Genomic DNA, 23,615 nt, shown 5'->3' with positions numbered 1-23,615 from the left:
ATTTGAACTGTGGTTGAATTCTACGGATGCTAATCTTCAATTTAGTTTTCATCATAGTGAAACTGAGATCAGCTTTCTTGATGTTAAAGTACGTTGTACTAATTGTAAGATTGAAACCTCAGTGTTTGTAAAAGAAACGGATAGGAATTCCATTTTACACTTTGGAAGTTTCCATCCGAGGAGACTCAGGGAGAGTGTGCCTATTGGCCAGTTTCTCAGATACCGGAGGATTTGTTCATCTGAAAGTGAATATAGAACCAAGGCTGAAGTGTTGTCAAAAAAATTCTTGGCACAGGGGTACCCTAAAAAAGTAGTTAGATGCGCATTTAAGCGCGGTCTATATGCACATAGAGACAATTTATTATTTAAGGCTGAGAAAGAGTCTGTGGATAGGATTGTTTGTGTGTTACCTTATTCTACAAAAAGTGACTCTATACGGAAGATTATCAATAAACACTGGAATTTGTTGAGCTCTATTCCGTGTTGTCAGGAATGCCCAGTGTTTGCTTTTTCAAAGGGCCAGAATTTAAGGGCTTGTGTCACCAATAAGGCGGATAGACAACTGATGATAAAGGATACAGATGAAGGCTGTTCTGGGTGTTCAGTGTGTCCGAATAGGTTACGATTAGATAGTTACCAATATGATAAGCATCGGGACCCATATATATTTAACAAGGAATACACTTGTGCTGCTAGGAGGGTTATATATGGGATATTATGCCCATGCCAATTGTTATATATTGGCCATAAGAAACACCAAATTAGATCGCGTATCATTGAGCACAAAAGCAATCTGAGGCTTAAAAAAGATGGGGCGCCATTGGTGACCCACTGGACCCTTATGAAACATCATGTGGATCAATTAGCTTTTTTTTGTGATTACGCAGATTAAGTCTAATGTTCAGGGCGACATGACTAGTATGTTATGGAAACTGGAACAGAAGTTCATATTTTGGTGGCGTACGGTGCAACCGCATGGTTTGAACATGGCAATAGATTGGGAGGCTTTCTATAAATGACCTTATAATCATTGTTTTTGAATGATGGATTTGGGTATGAGAAGTGTATGTAGTTATATGTATCTTAGAGTGTGTATGTGGAGTGATGTATGGGTGGTTGAGTGTGGGTATGTGGTGAGACTTATATGATGTGTATGGTGTTAATGGGTGATTGTGTGAGGATATATTTTGGTATGTTTTTGGATGCGAGTGTGAATGTGTATAGTTTGAGTATATACTGTGGCAGAGTCTGACTATATACATCGTGCTGATATGTTTTGGTATTCTGGATATGAATGTGTAATAGGTTGTTGTTTGTATGAGTGGTGGTGTGTGGTAAGAATTTTTATTTTTGTGAGTAGTTGTGTATGTTTGAATTTGCGTGGATATACTTTGATATGTTCAGATTTGGGATATGTTTTTGAATGTGTACGTTCATTTTGTGATGTGAATGTGAATGTTTATACTTTGGGCTGTAGGCTGTTACTTATAAGGTCTACGGTGATTGGCTGTGTCATTGTGTGTGTATGTAGCGTGTGAGTTTATTGGTTGGTTGTGATGTCATATGCACTAGTGAGTATCGCGTGATACTATTGGTGGATTGTGTATGTGTTTGGTTGAATGGTTCATTGGGTGTGGTTGAGTGAAAGGGGTTTATAGGTGGCGTGTCATTCCATGCGGTTCACTGCGCTTTGAGGAAGAGCTGTCGGTTTGTGAGATGGGTGAATTTGTAAATGTTGAAGACGCATTTAAGGTGGGTGGTGTAAATTTTCAGCAATGTTCAGGTAGGATATTTGAGTTGAGAGTTGGTATTATACTGTTTCTCTTATATGATAGGTGGTGATTTCGTCCGAAGGGTGTGCAACTGTGTTGGTGATTGAACTCGTGGAAGAAGTGAGTTTTAGGAGACATATATTAGTGGGTAGGGAATGAGGTTAGGTGTGTTGAGTATGGTATTGTGCTGGAATTGAAGGTAACATTTGTTATTAATTCTTGTGAAGGTGCAATACCCCGGAGGGTGGAAGGCTGGAAGGCCTCGCCGTCTCTGGATGAGGTGGGAGTGATTTGTCCCCTGAGGAAGCTGCGGCGAAACGGGGATCCCTGTTGGGACGTTGTGAACTGCTCCCATGGAAGGAGTTTTTTCAGGGTTTAACAACAGTTGATGAAGAGAACTTCAATTCGACAATTTGATATAATAAAAAAGAAAAGGATGAGGTGGTTTTAATGGGTGGGGAGTGTGTGTGGATGAGTGACTGTATTGGGGTATATGTTTTTAGATGTTAATATATTGCTGCTAATATGTCTGGTTAGTGATGTATATCAGGTTGCACATGTCTTTATATGATTGTATTGCTATTATAAACATTAATGGATGTAATTAATAAAATGATAAAAAACGATTTGTATGTATTGTATTAACAGCTGTTATAAGTAAGGAATCGTGATAACAACAAACTGTTATAGTAGTACAGTAATATGTGAATGTGAATGTTGAAAAAGAATTTACAGGGTTCCCTATATATGTGTGTTGTCACATTTATTGTTGCCAGCATAATATTGTGCTTTAGAGTTAAAGGTGTGAAGCTGGACTTGGGAGCTGAGAAGCTGATTATATTGGTATCGAGCCTTGATCAATGCAGCTAAGGACACAGAGAACGGAGTCTTAATATGCTCTTGCTCAAGAGAAGCGACCTGTTGTTGGAGAGAGCATAGTGCTGCATTTTGGAGCTTATTACACCGAATGGAATAGCTTATAATCTCCCTGTGGATCATAGCCTTGAATGCATCCCATAAGGAAGCAGCCGAGACATCTCCAGTAGTATTAAATTGAAAGTATTCTGATGTCTTCTGTTCAATCATAGTAGAGAATTCAGGTTCTTCAAGAAGTGTCAAATTGAAACGCCATTGTCTGTGAGCAGCAATTGGATGTGTAAGGCTGCATGTGAGAGAGATGGTTGCATGATCTGAGATTAAAATAGGACAGATTGTTGCAGAAGTGATCCAGACAATAGGGAATTGGTGGTTAGAAAAAAATCAATTCACAAATATGAAGAGTGTGGAGATGAAAAAAAAGTATAGTCCTTACCAGTAGGGTTAAACAAGCACCAAGGATCCGAAAAACCGTAAGTGGAGGCAAGATGCTGCAAGGTTCGAGTAGACTTAGAGATGGTTAATCTGGCATCTGATTTTCTATCCAATACCAGATCCAAAGGCTGATTAAAGTCTCCACCAAGAATGCATTGAGAGGAATCCAATTGAAGAGGTTTAGCAAAGACATCCTGAAAGAAATTTGGATTATCCATATTTGGTGCATATAAATTAAGAATGGTGAAGGATTCATTATGTATCGAGAGTTGTATGAGGCTCCATCTGCCATCAGTATCAGCCAACTGATGAGAAATTGTTGCTGTGAGATTCTTGTGGATGAGAATGGCAGTACCCCTTTTTTTCTTAATCGCTGGACTGAAAAATACCTGTCCCACCCAATGCTGTCGAAGCTTGAGGGACTCATTCGCAGTAAAATGAGTCTCCTGTAGGAGCTTGTAAAGTATGAAGATATTTGAGAATCTTTTTTCGCTTAATAGGGTGCAAGAAGCCATTGACGTTTAAGGATACTGTTTTAAAAGAAGTAACATTGGACACCATAAGAAGAGAAAAAAGGGAAACAGCAGCACGATATCCATGCCCATCCTCAATGAAGACATAAGAGAAATGAAGAAAGGAGAAAAGAGACCCAAAGTCCATGGGAGAAAAAAAACCAAAGGAAACCAAAAAATAAAATTGAGAAGTTCCCATTGTAACTAAAAAGAGATACAGGAGCAATGCGTAGGAAGGCAGTACTATAACATTATATGTACTACCTTCTAGGGATGTGCAGAGGGACACCATAAGTTGCATTCGGGATACGTATTCGTCATGGGGCAGATACGTTGCATACGTCCATATGGCGCCCCGATGCGGTTATATGTCTTAATCTATTCGTTACCCAGCTAAATTTAAATTTACTCCAACCCCCCACCCCCCTGACCCCCCCAAGACTTACCAAAACTCCCTGGTGGTCCAGAGGGGGGTCCGGGAACCATACCTTGCACTCACACACCCTCGTTACCAGTATCAAAATGGCGCCGATAGCCTTTGACCTACTATGTCACAGGGGCTACCGGTGCCATTGGTCAGCCCCTGTCACATGGCCATCGGCGCCATCTTGTGCTCCTACCATGTGACAGGGGCTGACCAATGGCACCGGTAGCCCCTGTGACATAGTAAGGGCAAGGCTATCGGCGCCATTTTGATTCCTGGCATCCGACGTCACGAGTGCAGGAAATCGCTCCTGGACCCCCGCTGGACCCCCAGGGACTTTTGGCCAGCTTGGGGGGGCCTCATGACCCCCACAAGACTTGCCAAAAGTCCAGCAGGGGTCCGGGAATGACCTCCTGCACTCGGGCCGTATTGCCAGTATTCAAAATGGCGCCGGCGCTACCTTTGCCCTTACTATGTCACAGGGCCGATGGTGCCATTAAATTGATGGTTGGCCCCTGTGACATAGTGAGGGCAAAGGTAGCGCCGATGCCATTTTGAATACTGGCAATACGGCCCGAGTGCAGGAGGTTGCTCCCGGACCCCCGCTGGACTTTTGGCAAGTCTTGTGGGGGTCATGAGGCCCCCCCCAAGCTGGGCAAAAGTCCCTGGGGGTCCAGCGGGGGTCCGGGAGCGATTTTCTGCACTCGAGACGTCGGATGCCAGGAATCAAAATGGCGCCGATAGCCTTGCCCTTACTATTTCACAGGGGCTACCGGTGCCATTGGTCAGCCCCTGTCACATGGTAGGAGCACAAGATGGCGCTGATGGCCATGTGACAGGGGCTGACCAATGACACCGGTAGCCCCTGTGACATAGTAGGTCAAAGGCTATCGGCGCCATTTTGATACTGGTACCGAGGGTGTGTGATTGCAGGGTATGGTTCCCGGACCCCCCGCTGGACCACCAGGGAGTTTTGGTAAGTCTTGGGGGGGTCAGGAGGGTGGGGGGTTGTTTAAATTGGCGGCCGAGCAATTCGGCGAAAATTCGTTGTATTAGTGGGGAATTGCGATACGTTTCGCTCTCCCCACGAATACAACTAATAGTGCAACATACGTTGCGGATCGCCAATATGGCGAAAACGAATGCACACCCCTACTACCTTCATAGAAAACAAAAAGAGCCTCAGGGCAGGCCAAAATGCAGCCCAACTCCCTCGCTCCAATCCAATGAGCGGAAAAGTCTGCAGAAGAAAAAAATCCAAAGACTACTATCCATTGCTGATGAAATATCCAATATTAAATTAAAAACAAAACAACTGGAGCACTTTCCATGAACACAGTTCCATAATACATGTCTTCCCTTAAGACAAAGAAAAAGCACATCATGGGCCGCGAGACTACAAAGAAAAAACAGAGTCCACTTAATCCAATGCAGGAGCCAAATGAAATGTTATTATAAGCTAGATTAAACTAGCCAAAAAGTGTATTTGTATGAAAGGTGGAAATGTTCCCCTCATTCAGGTAATCATGGAGGCAGCAGATTCAAAGGAAAGTATAAACTCCTCTAAATCCTTGGGATCATGAAACAGCTCTCGACGGCTCGGCAGCTCTCCGGCCTGCGCGGACGGTGCAACCCATCGGGGTAAGGGCCCTCCTCGCTATCACTTCTCCCTCGACTGCAAGGCCCGTCTCTAGCTGCGCCCCTCCCCCCGGCCAATCGGAGGCCTGGAGCGGCCGACAGATGTCACCAGAGCGACCGAAAGGCCTTTAAAGGCCTCCTACCTTCGCTGGACCACCCTCTTCAGCTCTTGACGGCTTGGCAGGTCCCCGGCCCGCACAGACGGTGCAACCCATCGAGGTAAGGGCCCTCCTCACTACCGCCTCTCCCTCGACTGCAAGGCCCATCTCTTGCCACGTCCCCCCGGCCAATCGGAGGCCTGGCACGGCCGACAGATGTCACCAGAGCGACCGAAAAGCCTTTAAAGGCCTCCTACCTTCGCCGGACCACCCTCTTCAGCTCTCGACGGCTCGGCAGCTCCCCAGCCCACACGGACGGCGCAACCCATCGGGAGTTTCGGCAATGGACCTGCAGACATGCCAACCCACACTTCCTCCGGCCATTCCAGTCAGCCCCATCAAAAGGGGCTGACTGGAATGGCCCACCACCCTCCATGGCGGAAGTGTGAAGCGACCGGGCCCTCCTCGCTGGAAATTCGACCGGGCCCTTAAAGGGCTGAAATCACCCAGGCATTGTGCACCTAAGGAGCGCGACAAAGGGGCCTGCCCTTTAGTGTGCCCCTTTGTGCCCCACTTTTTTTTGCCCCAATCAACGCCCCACCCCTACACCCAACTAGAAACCTCCATCCCCACCCCCCTACCTTCCTTAGCGCCACCCACTCATCCCATAACCACTTCCCCATTCCCACCCTCTACAATAACACCCACAACCAACCCACACCTCCCAACAACTCCAGAATGCACTTGTTACCTGTCACCCCCTACACACATGACTACCCACTCCATACACATACCAATGCTCAACCACCCCTCCCCTAACGCAAAAGTCTACACACACCCTCACCCTCACCCTCACCCTCACACCACTAACCACAAACACCACCCCAACTACAACCAACACACACACAAATGACCAAAACGCCTCATAAACATCCCCATAAACACAAACACTCACATGGCAACACTATCCCTCCTATCACTCATACTAATTAACGCACAGTCTGTCACCAAGAAAATCCCCATACTACAGGATCTACTAACGGACAACCGCCCCGACATCCTCTGCATCACAGAATCATGGCTCAAGAAATCCAATACAGCATTAATCAACCAACTACCCCATTCAGCACATAATATCTTCTCATTACCAAGACCAAAAAGAAAAGGAGGCGGACTACTCTTTATTGCTCAAAGAAATTCAAATTCATACAACACATTAATCAACCTCTACCCCTGGAGATAGGCCTTTTCAAAACAAAAAACCTTCAAGTCATGTTAATATACGCCCCACCTAAATCCCTGGACCTCCACTTATCATCATTCATCAAAATCATCCCGTCACACATTAACATGGAAACACCTGCAAACAGAGTCTAAAATAGGCATTGTAAGGATAAGAGTAAAATGAATAATCCAGCTCACCAGGGTGGAGGATATGCCAGATATCAATCATGCTCAGGTCTGCACATACAAAATTTACCCCCATAGATTTTTCCTTCTTTTTGCCATCTCTAGGGGGTTTACAGTCCATAACCTTATTGGCTACTACATTGAAATCGCTCCCCATGATGTGTAGATATTCTGGGAACCCTAGTAGGATCGGCACTAAATTTTGGAAAAAAAGAGTGCTCGTATACATTTGGCGCATAAATATTACAAAGAGACAATTTTAAATTTAGCAAAATAATGTATTTGCCTTCCTTATCTTAAATCTGTTTTTCTAATTGAAAGGGAAGTTGTTTATGTATTACAGCAGCAACACCTCTTTGTCATGGAGAAAAAGAAGGAAAATAACATTATCCCACCCAGTCTTTTTTTGCTTAATGTACTCTGCATCTGAAAGATGGATACCTTGTAGGAACACTATTTGTGATTTCATCTTTTTGAACATATTTAACAGCCTATTTTGCTGTATTGGAGAATGGATCCCCTCTGCATTTTGAGTAATTTTGTTAACTCTTACCATCATGTCTCTTCGTGCTACCATTTGTTCCCCCACCATGGTGGAGGAAATTGAATTATTTAAATTTAACAGTTTCCCAGATGCCTCCCAGCCTAGATCCCCAAGACAAGAAGCTCTGCTCAAATGCTCCAGACTACTTTTCAGCTTGATAACATGTTTATTTCTATCCTGCAATTTTGGCTTGCTTCCTTTATCACACTCATTCACACATATACATGCCAGCCATACTGTACACCACACCACACCATACAATATAAGCATATTTTTCCCATACCCGGCTCTCCAAAGGACCAACACCCCAGTATACTTTCTCCTACCCTGAGGTGTCCCCAGGCATAACCCTCCCATCCTACTAGATTATGCAAGCTGTACTGTATAGTAATTAACTTCCCTGGAACACTCCCAGCATTTATTTCCTTTGCCTATCATACTTTTTGTTGCATAGGAGGTGGATCCTTGGGCTGAGGTGGGGTTGATGCAACCCGTTGGCGAGGGCCTACAGGTACCACCATCAGCAAGTGGAGTGGGCTGAAGCTGGAGGCCTCTGGAGCTTCACCTATACCAGTCCACGTTCCCCCTAGGGTTGAGCCTTCAGATGCCAGGGCTGGCAGGACTTAGGTGGGCCTCGAGGTAGGGTATTAGTAGTAGCTAGTTCAGCCTAGAGACAGCAGCCAGCAGGTGGAATGATCCTATCCTGAACAGGATGCGGAATGGAAACCCAAGCACCAGGAAACAGGAGGAGGATACTGAAGGTGCCTGAGCAAAGGAAGGCCGAAGCCTTAATAGTCCGTGTCCAGAGGATTGGAACAGAGGCATCACCATCAAACTTGAGTAGAAGCGGGTGGCACTTGAAAGGTGTAGCAAGCAACGTGGAACTCTGGACTCAAGAGAGTCTGAGGCGAAGTCGTACATAGCAAAGTTCAAGGCACAGAGAAATCAAGCGTGGTCAGACATAGCAATGGTCAGGGCACAAAGAAGGCAGGCATGGTCAGAAGTAGCAATGGTCAAGGCACAGAGAAGGCAGGCGTGGTCAGGCATAACAATGGTCAAGGTACAGAGAAGGTAGGCGTGGTCGGGCTTAGCAGAGGTCAGGCTTGGAGAAGACAGGCATGGTCAGGCGTAGCAGAGGTCAGGCTTGGAAAAGGCAGGCGTGGTCGGGCGTAGCAGAGGTCAGACTTGGAGAAGGCAGGTGAAGTCAGGTAAAGCAATGGTCAAATCCAGGAAGTCAATCAAACACAAGGCGAGACAAACAGCGAAACAAGAACCAGGAACCAGGAACTTGGAGAACCAGGAACACGAACAAACAGGTACTGCAGCAACGAGCACTCGGAAACCAGGAACAGGAAACCAAGAAGACCTGTTGCAAAGGCGACACTGAGGAGCATGGCCTGAGTATTTATGTGCTGAAGGATCTGACGTCAGCATCCGGATCTGTGGCCAGGTTCCTGCCGCGGGCCCTTTAAATAATTCACTGATGCATGCGCGCACGCCTAGGAAGGGGCACGGCGCTGCCGGTGGCATCCCTCCACAAGGCCCTCGGTCTTGTAGGAAAAAAAGACAGCAGCCTTCCGGGTTCTGACATCAGTGGGAGGAGCCCATCCAGACCACCTACAAGACCAGCGTCTGAATTGAGATACTTTGCTGCTGTCTTTTTTTCTATTGCAAGCCTACCTGGGATACAGCTGCACAGCTGATAACAGTTCAGTGGACTGCCTTCCGGGTTCTGACGTCAGTGGGAGGAGCCCATCCAGACGCCTACAAGACCGGCGTCTGAACTGAGATACTTTGCTGCTGTCTTTTTTTCTATTGCAAGCATACCTGGGATACAGCTCCGTGTGAGTTTATTTCTGCCTTTGAATAATTGCCACAACAGTGCTGGTAAGCTGCACAGCTGATAACAGTTCAGTGGACTGCCTTCCGGGTTCTGACATCAGTGGGAGGAGCCCATCCAGACGCCTACAAGACCGGCGTCTGAACTGAGATACTTTGCTGCTGTCTTTTTTTCTATTGCAAGCATACCTGGGATACAGCTCCGTGTGAGTTTATTTCTGCCTTTGAATAATTGCCACAACAGTGCTGGTAAGCTGCACAGCTGATAACAGTTCAGTGGACTGCCTTCAGGGTTCTGACATCAGTGGGAGGAGCCCATCCAGACGCCTACAAGACCGGCGTCTGTACGGCACGCATGCCGTCGGCGCGTCGCCAAAGCTGCGCTTCTCCGGAGTATCGCCGGGATATGCTGGAGGAATATTCTTAATTTCTTGATGGCAGCAGCCAACGGAACCTGGCTGAACTGAGACTGTGTTTCCAAAGGATCTCATCTTTGTAGAGGTACAATTTTCTTTACCTAAAGTGCTCTCTATTCCTCTTGGTAATGCCACATACCAAGAGGAAGGGGAAAACAGTTACATCTACACTGGTTGTGAGTAGCAATCAACCAAGAATTCAAGATCTTTTTGGTAGAACCATAACGTTGACACCAGGAGAAGAAGTCGCTGGAGCTGTAGTCCAGGAGCAGGGACTCAACTGCTTGAATTATGAAACATCCTTAAGCTCTGGTTCTCCCCTAATACCGGATCCACCAATGGGAAAAGTAGGAGGAGAATTTATATTCGAGGATCCCAACCTGAATTTGGTCTCTTTGCCATCTCCTGACAAAGGGGGAGTAGTGGGATTAGAATACCCACATCAGAACCTTGGGTTTCAGGCTTTAAACAATCAAAGGCAGGAATCTAGTATTGTATTGGTTTCTAAGGTGAAAGAGATGGAAGGAGGGCAAGGGGGGGCAGAAACTGGTATACCTGTGATAGTTCCCACTAAGTTTACGTTGGAAGAAATTGGTGGTATGATTTTTTCAATGCAAAAGTCAATTAATGATTTAGCAAAATTGGTTCAAGAAGGTTTGAATAATAGTAAAATATTACAGTTAAGAACAGAAAAGTTAGAAGGTTCAGTAAATAATTTAGGACTCAAAACTGATGAGATTGAAAAAGTTCAATTGAATTTGATTAAATCAGAAAAAATGCAATTAAATAAATTGGAACAGTTAGAAAATCAAATTAGGAGAGTTAATTTAAGAATTCTAAATTTCCCTAGAACCCATTTATTGTCTTCTAGAGAATTATTTAAAAGTTATCTTGTAAAGGTTTTGAAATACACAGATATAACATTACCTGTAATAACTAGAATATATTATATTACTCAAACCGCTGCAAGAGGTGATTTATTAGATCAGCATCAGGGAGAACAAAATGATACAGATTTGTCAGAACTTCTCGAGAAGTCATCTGATATGGAAATAAAAACACAAGCTACATTAATTGTTCAGTTCGCAGATGTTTCTCAGCGAGATCTTATTCTCAGGTTATATTTTAAATATCAAAATTGTCCTTTTCACAGTTCTCCAATCAGAATTTTTCCTGATGTTTCTCTTAGTACACAATTAAGAAGAAAAGAGTTCTTGGAAATGAGAGAAAAGGTCATACAAAGAGGAGCCAAGTTTATATTACGTTTTCCTTGTAAATGTGTTCTCGTATATCAAAATACGAGATATATGTTTAATTATCCAGAACAACTGCGTACATACCTAGATTCCTAATTCCATCCTATACCTTAGTTATTGGGAGAAGTGTATATATATTATGGTTAAACACAAATAAAGTTAGTATATGTTTTTATTCACATACTGCTCTTTTTTCCACAGCCAGCTTCTGTAATTACTTTCGATGATGATTTCTAGGTTTTACAGAATGTATGCGTAATTATTCTTGAACGCCATGTATTTAATTATTACTGAGTATACAACTGTGTAATACCTTCTTGAAAATGGAAAGTTTAATAAAAATAAATAAATAAATAAATAAAAATCAAGCCCTGGGAGAGTTGAGCACTGGTCTGAATTTTATTCTTCAAAGTTTGGTACATTACTGTCCACACAAAGAAGCAAGTAATCTCCTCCCAATATATTCCTGGACCCACACAGAATCTAACATCAACAGACACAGAGAGATATTTTTTCATTTGGAATATCTTCAGATTGATCCTCAAGATTTATTGAATATTGAAATGAGGACATCCCACCACAGTTTTCACCTTTTTATATTCTCCTGAAATAGACATTTGTGCCAAAATATGGTCATGTTGGCAATGGTTCCTTTTATTTGGTTTTAATTATATAGATATTTTTAGTTTTTGGTCTTTTGGCGTCAGCTTATGTACTGTGCTTGAATCATTTTTTTTTTACTTTTTATATGATCATTAAATGACATTCAAATATATGATCTTAACCTTTACTCAGTTATATTTTATACATATATCTATCTATATGCCCACATATACACACACATATCTAGATAGATTTCCTTTGGAAGCAGAAATACAAAGCAGGTGCTACATAAATCCTAGTTTCTTTCCTATGATAGTCAGTGTTTACTTGTTCTGTAACCACAGCAAAGCTCTTTGTGGAAAAGTATCATAAAACTTAATGAAATAACTTATAACTGTATGTCTATGACACGTAAAAATATTTATATTTAACATTTTACCTGTTGATGACATCAACAAGAAAACAACAGTTAGCGCATTGAAGGACTGTAGAACACAACCAATCATCGTTTTGGTTTCATTCACCCATTAGAGAATCACCTGTTAAAAGATAAAATGCAATGGTTAAATATCAAATCATTCTCTATTTTTAACATCAAATAAATCCTGTAACATACAAAAGTGGCACTGTTAATGGGTTAGGACCAAAAGAAGGCAAATATTCGCAATGATTTACAGTAATATTGACAATGTATACACTGCACAAAAAAGCTAACATAGCTAAATTAATAGAGGGATACAAATGATCATTAATATACTGTAGGTCATGCAAGTATTTACCTTCCAAGAAGATTGTAATTTATTTGGAAGGAAAGTAGAACAAAGATGAAATACAAGGTTTCTTAGCATTCAGATAGGTTAAACCACACCAGTGGGTTATGCACCTCTAGCAACAGATGGAGATGGAGCAAAACTACGTCATGGAATATATACTCCTGCACTGACATCAGCCCACCAGTATTTTCTGTCTCCAGCAGATGGTGGATATGCATCTCTTTCATAGAGATGAGTTGCCGGCTCAGATCATCCAGGCACTGAAGATACTGAGGGTGCTCGGTGTTAAAGCCAAACAAGAATCCCATTTAGATTCCTTAGGTAAAGCATTATGGATGCTATTCAGGAATTGATTGAGCTTGAATGGGATGCCTTGGAAGCTAATTTTAAAAGGGGACAAGCCTTGGTAGCACTGTACCCCCTGGATCTAGCAGAGAGAGAGAGAGCTTTCTGAAAGTGGATGCGCTGGTGTGTGCCTTTGCCAAGTGGACAACTGTTCCTGTAGAAGGGGGAGTGGCTTGAAGGAGGTGCAGGATAAGAAAATTGAGGCTATCCTTAAGCAGGCCTTGAGGTGGTGGTAATGAATTGCAGATGGCCTCTTGTTGCTCTATGGTGGATCGCACTTGCTTGCTGTCTCTCAGAAATTTCAGGGCAGTGTCCTATGACCTCACCAACCTGGATGATCCTGATCTCATCTGATCTCAGAAGCTGAGTACGGCTGAGTGTCAGCTATGGCTGATGAACTGGTGCCAATTTCAAGGATCACTCTGTTTGGGAGAGAGATAAAAACAAAATAGGCCAATAAGTGGGGTGAGTCCCAGGTTCCTCGGTTGCCAGAGGATTAAAGGCAGGCACCGCGCTCATTCAGCGCAATACAGCATGCTAGGGGGGTTTAAAATGTTTTCAACCCTACATAGGAGCGACTTCTCATAGGGCTCAACCTTTGGATATGTCTCAGTCCTTTGTCCCAGGCAGTCCAGATGGGGCGTGGGTTCAAGTGACAGTGCACCCCCCCTGAACCCCTCAATGAGAGTGTGCTGATCTACTCCCAGGAACAGGAGCTAGACGGTCACCTGTCTCTCCTTTTTATCAGAGGTAGATTGAGATCATGTCAGACCAGTGGGTTTTGGAGGTGATAAGAAATGGCTATGTTCTGGAGTTTCTCAGCATTCCTCAGGACAATTTCATGGTGTCTCCCTGCAGTTCTCCGCAGAAGAGATACAGTGGAGTGTTCATTGTGAAGACTTCTCAATCTGCAGGCTGTGATTCCCAGTGCCCATGTCACAAGATAATATTCCAATTATTTAATTGTATCCAAAAATAGGGGGGGGGGGATTCCTTTTCCCCCATCCTGGATCTCAAGGGACTCAACCAGCTTTTGCAAGTGACTCATTCCCGCATGGAAACCTTTCACTCGCTGATAATGGCGCTACAGTCGGGGGAATTTCTTAAGTCTCTGGATTGTCAGAGGTATATCTGCTGGTACATCCCACTGGTGTGGATTAACCTGTCTGAATGCTTAGAAAGGAGAAAGTACTATTACCTGATAATTTCCTTTTCTTTAATGAGGACAGGTTAATCCACCTTCCCACTCTTGGCTGCCGGATAGTGGTGCTATTGTCCTCCTGAGTGGCTGCATTTCCAGGGATTAATGGTGTTAGATCCAGTCTCTAGATTAGTAATATTACAATGACCTCAGTGTTTTTTCTGTTAACTGATTGTTTGAATGGTTGTCATAATGGATATGATCATGTATTCTTTAGTTGTTCACAGTTGGCTTTTCCAGAGAATACTGGTGAGCTAATGTTGGTGCAGGGGTATATATATAGCATGACATCAGATTTGCTCCTTCTCCATCTGCTGGTAGAGATGCATAACCCACTGGTGTGGATTAGGGATGTGAATCGTTTTTTGACGATTTAAAATATCGTCCGATATATTTTAAATCGTCAAAAATCGTTAGGGCCACGATACAATACCAATTCCCCCGATTTATCGTCAAAAAATCGTAAATCGGGGGAAGGGGGAGGGCAGGAAAACCGGCACACTAAAACCCCCTAAAACCCACCCCCGACCCTTTAAATTAAATCCCCCACCCTCCCGACCCCCCCCCCCCAATGCCTTAAATTACCTGGGGGTCCAGCGGCGGTCCGGAACGGCCTCCTGCAATTGAATCGTGTTGTCTTCAGCCGGCGCCATTCTGCACCGCCATTTTGCAAAATGGCGGCGCAAAATGGTGGCGGCCATAGACCAACACGATTCGACTGCAGGAGGTCGTTCCGGACCCCCGCTGGACTTTTGGCAAGTCTTGTGGGGGTCAGGAGGCCCCCCCAAGCTGGCCAAAAGTCCCTGGGGGTCCAGCGGGGGTCTCCTGCCGCAAATCGTTTTCCATACGGAAAATGGCGCCGGCAGGAGATCGACTGTAGGAGGTCGTTCAGCCGGGGTCCGGAACCCCAGCTGAACGACCTCCTGCAGTCGATCTCCTGCTGGGGTCCGGAACCCCAGCTGAACGACCTCCTGCAGTCGATCTCCTGCCGGCGCCATTTTCTGTACGGAAAACGATTCGTGGCAGGAAATCGCTCCCGGACCCCCGCTGGACCCCCAGGGACTTTTGGCCAGCTTGGGGGGGCCTCCTGACCCCCACAAGACTTGCCAAAAGTCCAGCAGGGGTCCGGACGACCTCCTGCAGTCGAATCGTGTTGGTCTATGGCCGCCGCCATTTTGCGCCACCATTTTGCAAAATGGCGGCGCAGAATGGCGCCGGCTGAAGACAACACGATTCAATTGCAGGAGACCGTTCTGGACCGCCGCTGGACCCCCAGGTAATTTAAGGCATTTGGGGGGGTTCGGGAGGGTGGGGGATTTAATTTAAAGGGTCGGGGGTGGGTTTTAGGGTGTTTTAGTGTGCCGGTTTTCCTGCCCTCCCCCTTCCCCCGATTTAGCTACGGACCGCCGCTGGACCCCCAGGTAAATTAAGGCATTTGGGGGGGGGGGGGTTCAGGAGGGTGGGGGATTTAATTTAAAGGGTCGGGGGTGGGTTTTAGGGGGTTTTAGTGTGCCGGTTCACGATTTTAACGATTTTCACGATACTCTAAACACCCAAACGGCGACGATACGATTCCCTCCCCCTCCCAGCCAAAATCGATCGTTAAGACGATCGAGGACACGATTCACATCTCTAGTGTGGATTAGCCTGTCCTCATTAAACAAAGGGAAATTATCAGGTAAGGAGTAATTTCTCCTTTGGGGGTAGTACCAAGAACAACGTGATTGTAGATTATAAAAGATGTAATAAGCTTCATGGAGACTGATGACATGCCTGCATAAGGAAATATGTAGAGATGTGCATCATGTTTTTTAATCCTTTCGGGCTTTGTTTTGGGGCTCTCTGCAGGAAATTTTGGTTTTTCCACTGTTCTTGTTTTATTTTTTTCGAGGGGGCCTTGATTTTCGGGTTAGTGCGTACTAATTCCCGATAGTGCACACGAATGGGTCAAAGTTAGTGCGCGCTAACTCCCGTTAGCGCGCACTAACCCAAAAAACGAACACACATCTCTAGAAAATATGTCTTCAGACAAGGCTTGAAGGCAGAGAAAAAGGATGCCCAGAATATGCAAAGGAGAAGGGCTTAAAGAAGTAAGAGACAGAAAGAGGAAAGTTTGAAAGCAAAAATAAGCTAAAATAAAGTTTACAAAGAGAAAAGAATGTAGGAGGACATATTGCAAAGGATATATTGTAGGGTAGGACAGGGCCTTGAAAAAGAAAAGATGGGTCAATTTAATAAAAATGGATGGAAGAGTTAGAGACATACAGTATTTTGGGTGATAAAGCTGTTCTCTGCAGCTATGTTCTGAGTGGACTGCCAAAGGACAAGACAAGATAATAGGTCACAAAAGTGAAGGCAAACGGTGTTCAAGACATAGGTTATGATAATGGCCAGAGAGAGAGAAAAAAGAAGGAAGAGACATCTTGACTATAATAGGAGGTCAAGATGCCCACGGTCCAAAAGCAGTAAGATTTGGATAAGAAGTGAATCTGGATGGTGAAGGATAAAGAGGATTTGAGGATTAGAGAATGATGGTATATTGCACTGTAGAGAAAAGTGGAGGAATAAGGTATGAATGAAGCAATAAGTAGATTTAATGTGTGTGTATATGTATATATACATAAGGCCCTTTGCCTAACTTATGCACAACTGCACTCTCTCATAGGTAATGGTAAACTCCAGTGCACCCCCTCTGGTTTTATGATGTGTTTTCTGACAGTAAGGGTTATACTGTCGTGGCCCGAGGGAAGTGTCAGCACGGCCCGAGGGAGGTCTCGGTCCAAAGAAAGGCCTACAGGTTCGGCAACAGGAAGCATCTGACAGTTACAGGGCCACTTCCTCCCACTTCCCCCTCTGGCAGTAAATGAGCAGTGCTGGCTCGGCCAAGGCCCAGAAGAAAGGAGAATGCCTGAGAGGTATGTGTGTGTGTGTGTGTATGAGAGAAAGCGCCAGCATGTGTGTATGAAAGAGAGAGAGTCGGAATATCTGCATGAGAGTGAGCCTGCATGTGTGTATGAAAGAGAGAGAGAGCCTGAATATGTGCATGAGAGTGAGCCTGCATGTGTGTATGAAAGAGAGAGAGAGAGCCTGAATATGTGCATGAGAGAGTGAGCCTGCATGTGTGTATGAAAGAGAGCCTAAATATATGCATGAGAGTGAGCCTGCATGTGTGCATGAAAGAGAGAGTGCACCTACATGTTTGTATGAGAGTACCTGCATGTGTGCATGAGAGAGTGAGAGCCTGCAAGTGTGTTTGAGAGTGCGTCTACATGTTTGTATGAGAGTACCTGCATGTGTGCATGAGAGAGAGAGAGAGAGAGAGAGAGCACGTGAGTATGAGAGAATCTGCATGTGTATGTGAGCCTGCATGTGTAAGAGAAAGAGAGTGCCTATATGTGTGAAGGAGAGTGAGAGAGAGGATAAAGATTGTGTGGCCTTCTTCACCCAAATCCACAATAATCTCTGGAAAATCAAAAGATGCCAGGTATGTATTTATTTAATGTTATGGAGAGCTGGAGATTTTTACATTATTTTTTATTATTTTAAATTCTGGGGTGTTATTTCATGTGTCTGTTGTTTTGAAATATTTTATTGGTGTTTTGGAAATATTAGAACAAATTTATGTGACTTTCTAAATCACTAGGGGACCAATATTGAAAGATGGCCATTTAAGTAACTTGGCTGGATATAACTTACTGGCTAAATTGCATGGTATATTCAGCAGCATGGCCTTGTCACTGAATATATGCATATATATTTGTACTTAGATGTATCAACCGTCTAACGTAGCTGGTAAACTTATGTAGCTAAGACAAAACATTGCTACTTAGTTACATAAGTTATGTGGTTAAGTTGCTCCAACCACTGCCCGCCTAACTTATGTAGCTAAACTTTTAGTCATATAAGGGACATATGTGACTAAGCAGCAGCCACTAAATGTAAGTACATATTCAGCGGCCACTACTTAACCAGATAAGTCCTACTTATCTGGCTAAGTAGCGCTGAACACACTTTGAATATTGGGCTTCCTTTGTTTGTCGGCTGCTTTGATATATTCATTCTTTTCATGGTTTTTAATACTATGAATAATGTCTTAGATCTCTTGATTTTATTGCTTGATGTTTTGTGAGTTGTGATTATGTTTCTGTTTTTCCATTGTTGCACTGTATAATATAATCGGGCTTGTTTTGGTTACCACAGCATGTTTGTGAGTGAGAGAGTACGAAAGAGCCAATGAGCATATGTGTGAGCAAGAGGACTATTTAAGCCAGTGGGCCTGTGTGTGAGTATTAAAGAGAGCAATTGAGACAGTGAACATGTATGTGAGCATGTAGGTGAGAGAGCAAATGAGCCAGTGAGCATGTGTGTGAACAAGAGCATGAGTGTGTGACATAGTGAGATGTCTGTGAGTGAGAGAATGTGAGCCAGTGAGCATATATGAGAGACAATGTGTGAACAAGTGAGCATGTGTGTGAGAAAATATAAGGGAGTTTGTGAACATATGTGTTAGAGAGTGAAGAAAACTGTGCATATCTTTAAAAATGGCACGGGCCATCCAGTGCACCTACCATGTAACAGGGGCCGACCAATGGCACCAATAGCCCTGTCACATGGTAAGAACAAAGGGCCATCGGCGCCATTTTGATTAGTGGCAGCCGACAGCCTGAGCGCGGAAGAATGCTCCCGGGACCCCCGCTGGACCACCAGGTATTTAAAATTTTTGGGGGGGTCCGGAGGGTGGGGGGATACTAACAAACTCATTTTAAAGGGTCAGGCTGTGTTTTTAGGTTGTGTCCTTTCTTCCCGCCCCCCCCCCCCCACACACACACACATAACAATAAGAAAATGATCGCTATCGGGGACCCCCCGATATCTGACTATATTGAAAATATTGGATGATATTTTCAATCGTCAGATAAACGATTCACATCCCTGTCAGGAAATATTTCTTCACGGAGAGAGTGGTAGATGCCTGGAATGCCCTTCCGGAGGAAGTGGTGAAGACTAAAACTGTGAAGGATTTCAAAGGGGCGTGGGATAAACACTGTGGATCCATAAAGTCTCAAGAATGTGAATGAAGAGAAGAGGCATGGGGGTGGCTTGTGGGAATGATGGCTATGTCCTGGTGATTAATACCCTTATTCAATAAACATGCACATGGTTAATGTGACTCCAACATTGCTCTATGCTTCAATGGCAAGAGGAAATGTGGGACAAAGGATTTGCATTCACAAATAAACATGGGAGAAGCTTGCTTGTTGTGGCGGTTACTACCCCTAACCAATTAAACCTGATACTTCACTTTGAATATGTATACAGCATGGCTCACTGCTTCAACGGCAGGGGGGGATTGAAGATAAGAGGATTTACAGTCAGACAACTACCAACTAGGATTGAATTGAATAGTCTGGGTAAACAAATAAGTGTGGGAGTAGCTTGCTTGTTGCGGCGGTTACTACCCCAAGCCAGTACACTTTGAATACATATACAGCGCAGCTCAATGCTTCAATGGCAGGGGGAATGAAGAAAAGAGGATTTATATTAAGACAACCAACAAGGACTAAATTGCACAGGCTGAGTAAACAAATAAGCATGGGAGTAGCTTGCTTAATGCGGTGGTTACTACCCCTAACAATTTAGGCTTGATACTTCACTTTTATGCAGCTACAGCACTGCTCTCTACATCAATGGCCGGGGTGGAAGGAAAATTAGAACCAAAAAGTTACCAATAAGGGCCCTGACATCAGCGGTCAGAGTAACAGATAAGTATGAGAAAAATAACTGTGAAAGCTTGCTGGGCAGACTGGATGGGCCGTATGGTCTTCTTCTGCCATCACTTCTATGTTTCTATATGGAGAGCAGAGGATTTATTTTAGCTTTAATTTTAATTATTTGGGGGGGGGGGGGTGTATTCCGTGTCTGCTATTTTGAAATATTTTATCGATGTTTGGGAAATTAAAATAACAAAGTTATATGTTTGTAATCATTGGATGATCTTTTCATCTGCTGTTTTGAAATATTTATTCTTTTTATGAGTTTGGTTTTACTATTATGATTATGCTTTATATTTCTTCATGTTATTGTTTGATGTTTAGTGAGGAATGATATTTGTTTTTCCATTCAATACAGTCTGGCTTTTTGCAGTTTCAAGTTCAGTTTTTGTCTGCATTTTTCTATTTATACTTTATCTCTAAGCGTCTAAGGATGGTGGCGGCCATCTTGAATCTCCCCCGCAGAGGGGAGACGCTGCTAGATGCTGTGAGGGGGGAATCAGGATGGCTTCCCCTGCAGTGAGCAGGATCAGAGGCTGCGCCGGTGCGGCGGCCCAAATCGGAGCCCTCCCCCGGGGTTCCCGTGGCGAGAGAGCGCCGTGAATCAGGTAGGGGGCCGCGGTCATGGAGCGCCACGGCCGCGGGACACAACAGCAACCTAGTGGTTGGAGAAGAGGGCTATGAACCAGGGTTCAAATCCCACTGCCACTCGGTGTGAACTTGGACAAATCACTTTCTCATAGGACAAGCAAGATATTCGTCCTCACACATGGGTGACATCATCAAATGGAGCCCAGCACGGAAAACTTCTGTCAAAGTTTCTAGAACTTTGGTACACTGAGCATGCCCAGCATGTCAGTATCCACGCAGCCACGCAGGGTCCCTCTTCAGTCCCTTTCTTTCCATGGTGCTGTTGCCTTGCGGTTTGTGGAGCTCTGCTCTATTTTTTCAGAGTTCTATTCTGCTTTTTGCGATTTTTTTTCTCTTAACATCCGCACCAGAGTCCCTCTTCCCTAGGCCCCCTAGTTAGTAGGGTGGAGAGGTAAGTTTTTTCATCTTCTTTGCAGTTGGTTCTGGGGGTTTTAGGAGTTTGTATCCGACCTGCACTGACCGCTGGCCAGCCTGAAGCATGGCTTCCTCCGGTTTTCGTCAGTGCCCCCAGTGCCTGAGGACCATGTCTGTGTCTGATCTGCATGAAATTGTATTCTTTGCCTAGGGGCATTGCACAATATCCAGGGTTGCCAGCTCTGTGACCAGATGATCCCAAAAGGTCATTGGGCGCATTTGGATAAATAGAGAAACTTTTTGATCTAAGAAATTGGGGCCATCCACGCCGGCATTCGGTGTGTCGATGCCGCGGGGTTGGGTGGAGCCCTTGGACACCGAGCCATCGATGTCCACCTCCCACCAGGTCTCCCTTTGGAGACGGGTGCTGGGGATTGACCACTGTTGGTACTGTCGCTTTCCAGGACATCAGATTCCTCACCCTCCTCAGGGCCAGGGAAAGACCGGGCCGAGCACCATAGGAGATAGAGGAAGCACCATCACTGGTCACCATCGGCGCATGGAACCGGTTCCAAGAAGGCACCGGCATTGCCTGAACCGGCGATGAGGCTACACCCTTGATCAAGCCTGGGAGTCCAAGGCACTCCCCACCGATGCCCATGTCGATGCCGAGCAACAATCCCCCTCATTTTGAGGGCAATCTGGTGGCAGCTGCTCCTCCTCCACCCACCTTATCTACGGTGACCTTCAAAGAGGAGCTGGATCGCAGGGTTCAGTTGGCGGTGCTCCAAGCCCTCAGGGACATTGAACTACCAGCCCCATCGGTGCCATCACCACCACCACCAATGCCACAGCTTACTCCCTCATTCCTAGCACTGCTGTTAGAGCGCCTTTATGTCCTGCTCGGCATCGTTCCTAATCAGCTGATGCCTGGAGGCCCCTCGATGCCCCTGCAGCCATTGATGCTTCCCCCTTCTGGGGCAATGCCCATTTCCAGTTCATCTGAGGAAGAAGACTTGGCACTTCCAGGGCCATAAGGGCCTCTGGTGCCTCGGCTGCTGCTCTAGGCTCCGGTGACGGGGCCCTTGGGCTTCAGTGCTGTCAATGGCATCAGTGTCCCCTGTGCCCTGATGCCTCCGGGGCCCAGGCCAAGGCAGTGAGCATGGGTTCCCCACTAACCTCGCCCGGGAGTTTAGTGAGGAGGAGGCTCTGTATGACCCGTGGGAAGACGATACTTCTGAGTCCTCCTCCAATGTCTCTGAGGATATCATCTCAGAACCATCCCCTCTGGAGGAGCGCTGCCAGTCTCTACCTGAGGACTTAACCTTTACTAGGTTTGTCTGCTCCATGGTGGAGTCCATTCCCTTCCAACTCATAATGGAAGAGAATGCCAGACACCACATCCTGGAGGTACTCCAGTTTGTGGGTGCTCCAAAAGAGGTGGTAACTATTCCCGTGCATGAGATCTTCAAGGAGTTGTTCCTGCGCATCTGGAAACATTCAGTCTCTGTGTCACCAGTAAACAGGAAGGCTGATGCTGTCTACCTTGTACAGAAGTCCCTGGGGTTTGAGCGGTGTCAGCTCCCCCACTAGTCGGTGGTAGTGGAGTCTACCCTCAAAAAGGCCAAATGCTCCTGGACTCATGCTTCTGCACCCCCGGGTTGGGCACATAGGGAATGGGGCGCTCTGGGTAGGAAGGTGTACCAAGGGGCAATGTTAATTAGGGATGTGAATCGTTTTAGGACGATTAAAATTATCGTCCGATAATTTTAATATCGTCTTAAACCGTTATGGAACACAATACAATACAGATTCTAACGATTTATCGTTATAAATCGTTAGAATCGTGAGCCGGCACACTAAAACCCCCTAAAACCCACCCCCGACCCTTTAAATTAAATCCCCCACCCTCCCGAACCCCCCCCCCAATAACTTAAATAACCTGCGGGTCCAGCGGCGGTCCGGAACGGCAGCGGTCCGGAACGGGCTCCTGCTCCTGAATCTTGTCGTCTTCAGCCGGCGCCATTTTCCAAAATGGCGCCGAAAAATGGCGGCGGCCATAGACGAAAAAGATTGGACGGCAGGAGGTCCTTCCGGACCCCCGCTGGACTTTTGGCAAGTCTCGTGGGGGTCAGGAGGCCCCCCACAAGCTGGCCAAAAGTTCCTGGAGGTCCAGCGGGGGTCAGGGAGCGATTTCCCGCCGCGAATCATTTTCGTACGGAAAATGGCGCCGGCAGGAGATCGACTGCAGGAGGTCGTTCAGCGAGGGTTCCGGCGCCTCGCTGAACGACCTCCTGCAGTCGATCTCCTGCCGGCGCCATTTTCCGTACGAAAACGATTCGCGGCGGGAAATCGCTCCCTGACCCCCGCTGGACCTCCAGGAACTTTTGGCCAGCTTGTGGGGGGCCTCCTGACCCCCACGAGACTTGCCAAAAGTCCAGCGGGGGTCCGGAAGGACCTCCTGCCGTCCAATCTTTTTCGTCTATGGCCGCCGCCATTTTTCGGCGCCATTTTGGAAAATGGCGCCGGCTGAAGACGACAAGATTCAGGAGCAGGAGCCCGTTCCGGACCGCTGCCGTTCCGGACCGCCGCTGGACCCGCAGGTTATTTAAGTTATTTGGGGGGGGTTCGGGAGGGTGGGGGATTTAATTTAAAGGGTCGGGGGTGGGTTTTAGGGGGTTTTAATGTGCCGGTTTT

At 45.6% G+C, this 23,615-nt stretch overlaps 1 protein-coding gene across 2 annotated transcripts in view; it reads right to left on the bottom strand.

The window, feature by feature from the left end:
* SHISAL1 (shisa like 1) overlaps positions 1 to 23,615 on the bottom strand; it is a 529,020-nt gene that overhangs the window by 289,925 nt on the left and 215,480 nt on the right. For both annotated transcript variants that reach the window (XM_029600117.1, XM_029600116.1), the window contains exon 2: positions 12,263 to 12,362. In XM_029600117.1, the coding sequence (XP_029455977.1) occupies positions 12,263 to 12,329 (67 nt within the window). In that variant the 5' untranslated portion in view covers positions 12,330 to 12,362. The remainder of the gene's footprint in view (positions 1 to 12,262; positions 12,363 to 23,615) is intronic.

This window comes from Rhinatrema bivittatum, chromosome 4, assembly GCF_901001135.1.
Source record: "Rhinatrema bivittatum chromosome 4, aRhiBiv1.1, whole genome shotgun sequence".
NCBI classification, from domain to species: Eukaryota; Metazoa; Chordata; class Amphibia; order Gymnophiona; family Rhinatrematidae; genus Rhinatrema; species Rhinatrema bivittatum.
This window is presented reverse-complemented; position numbering and strand designations above follow the sequence as displayed.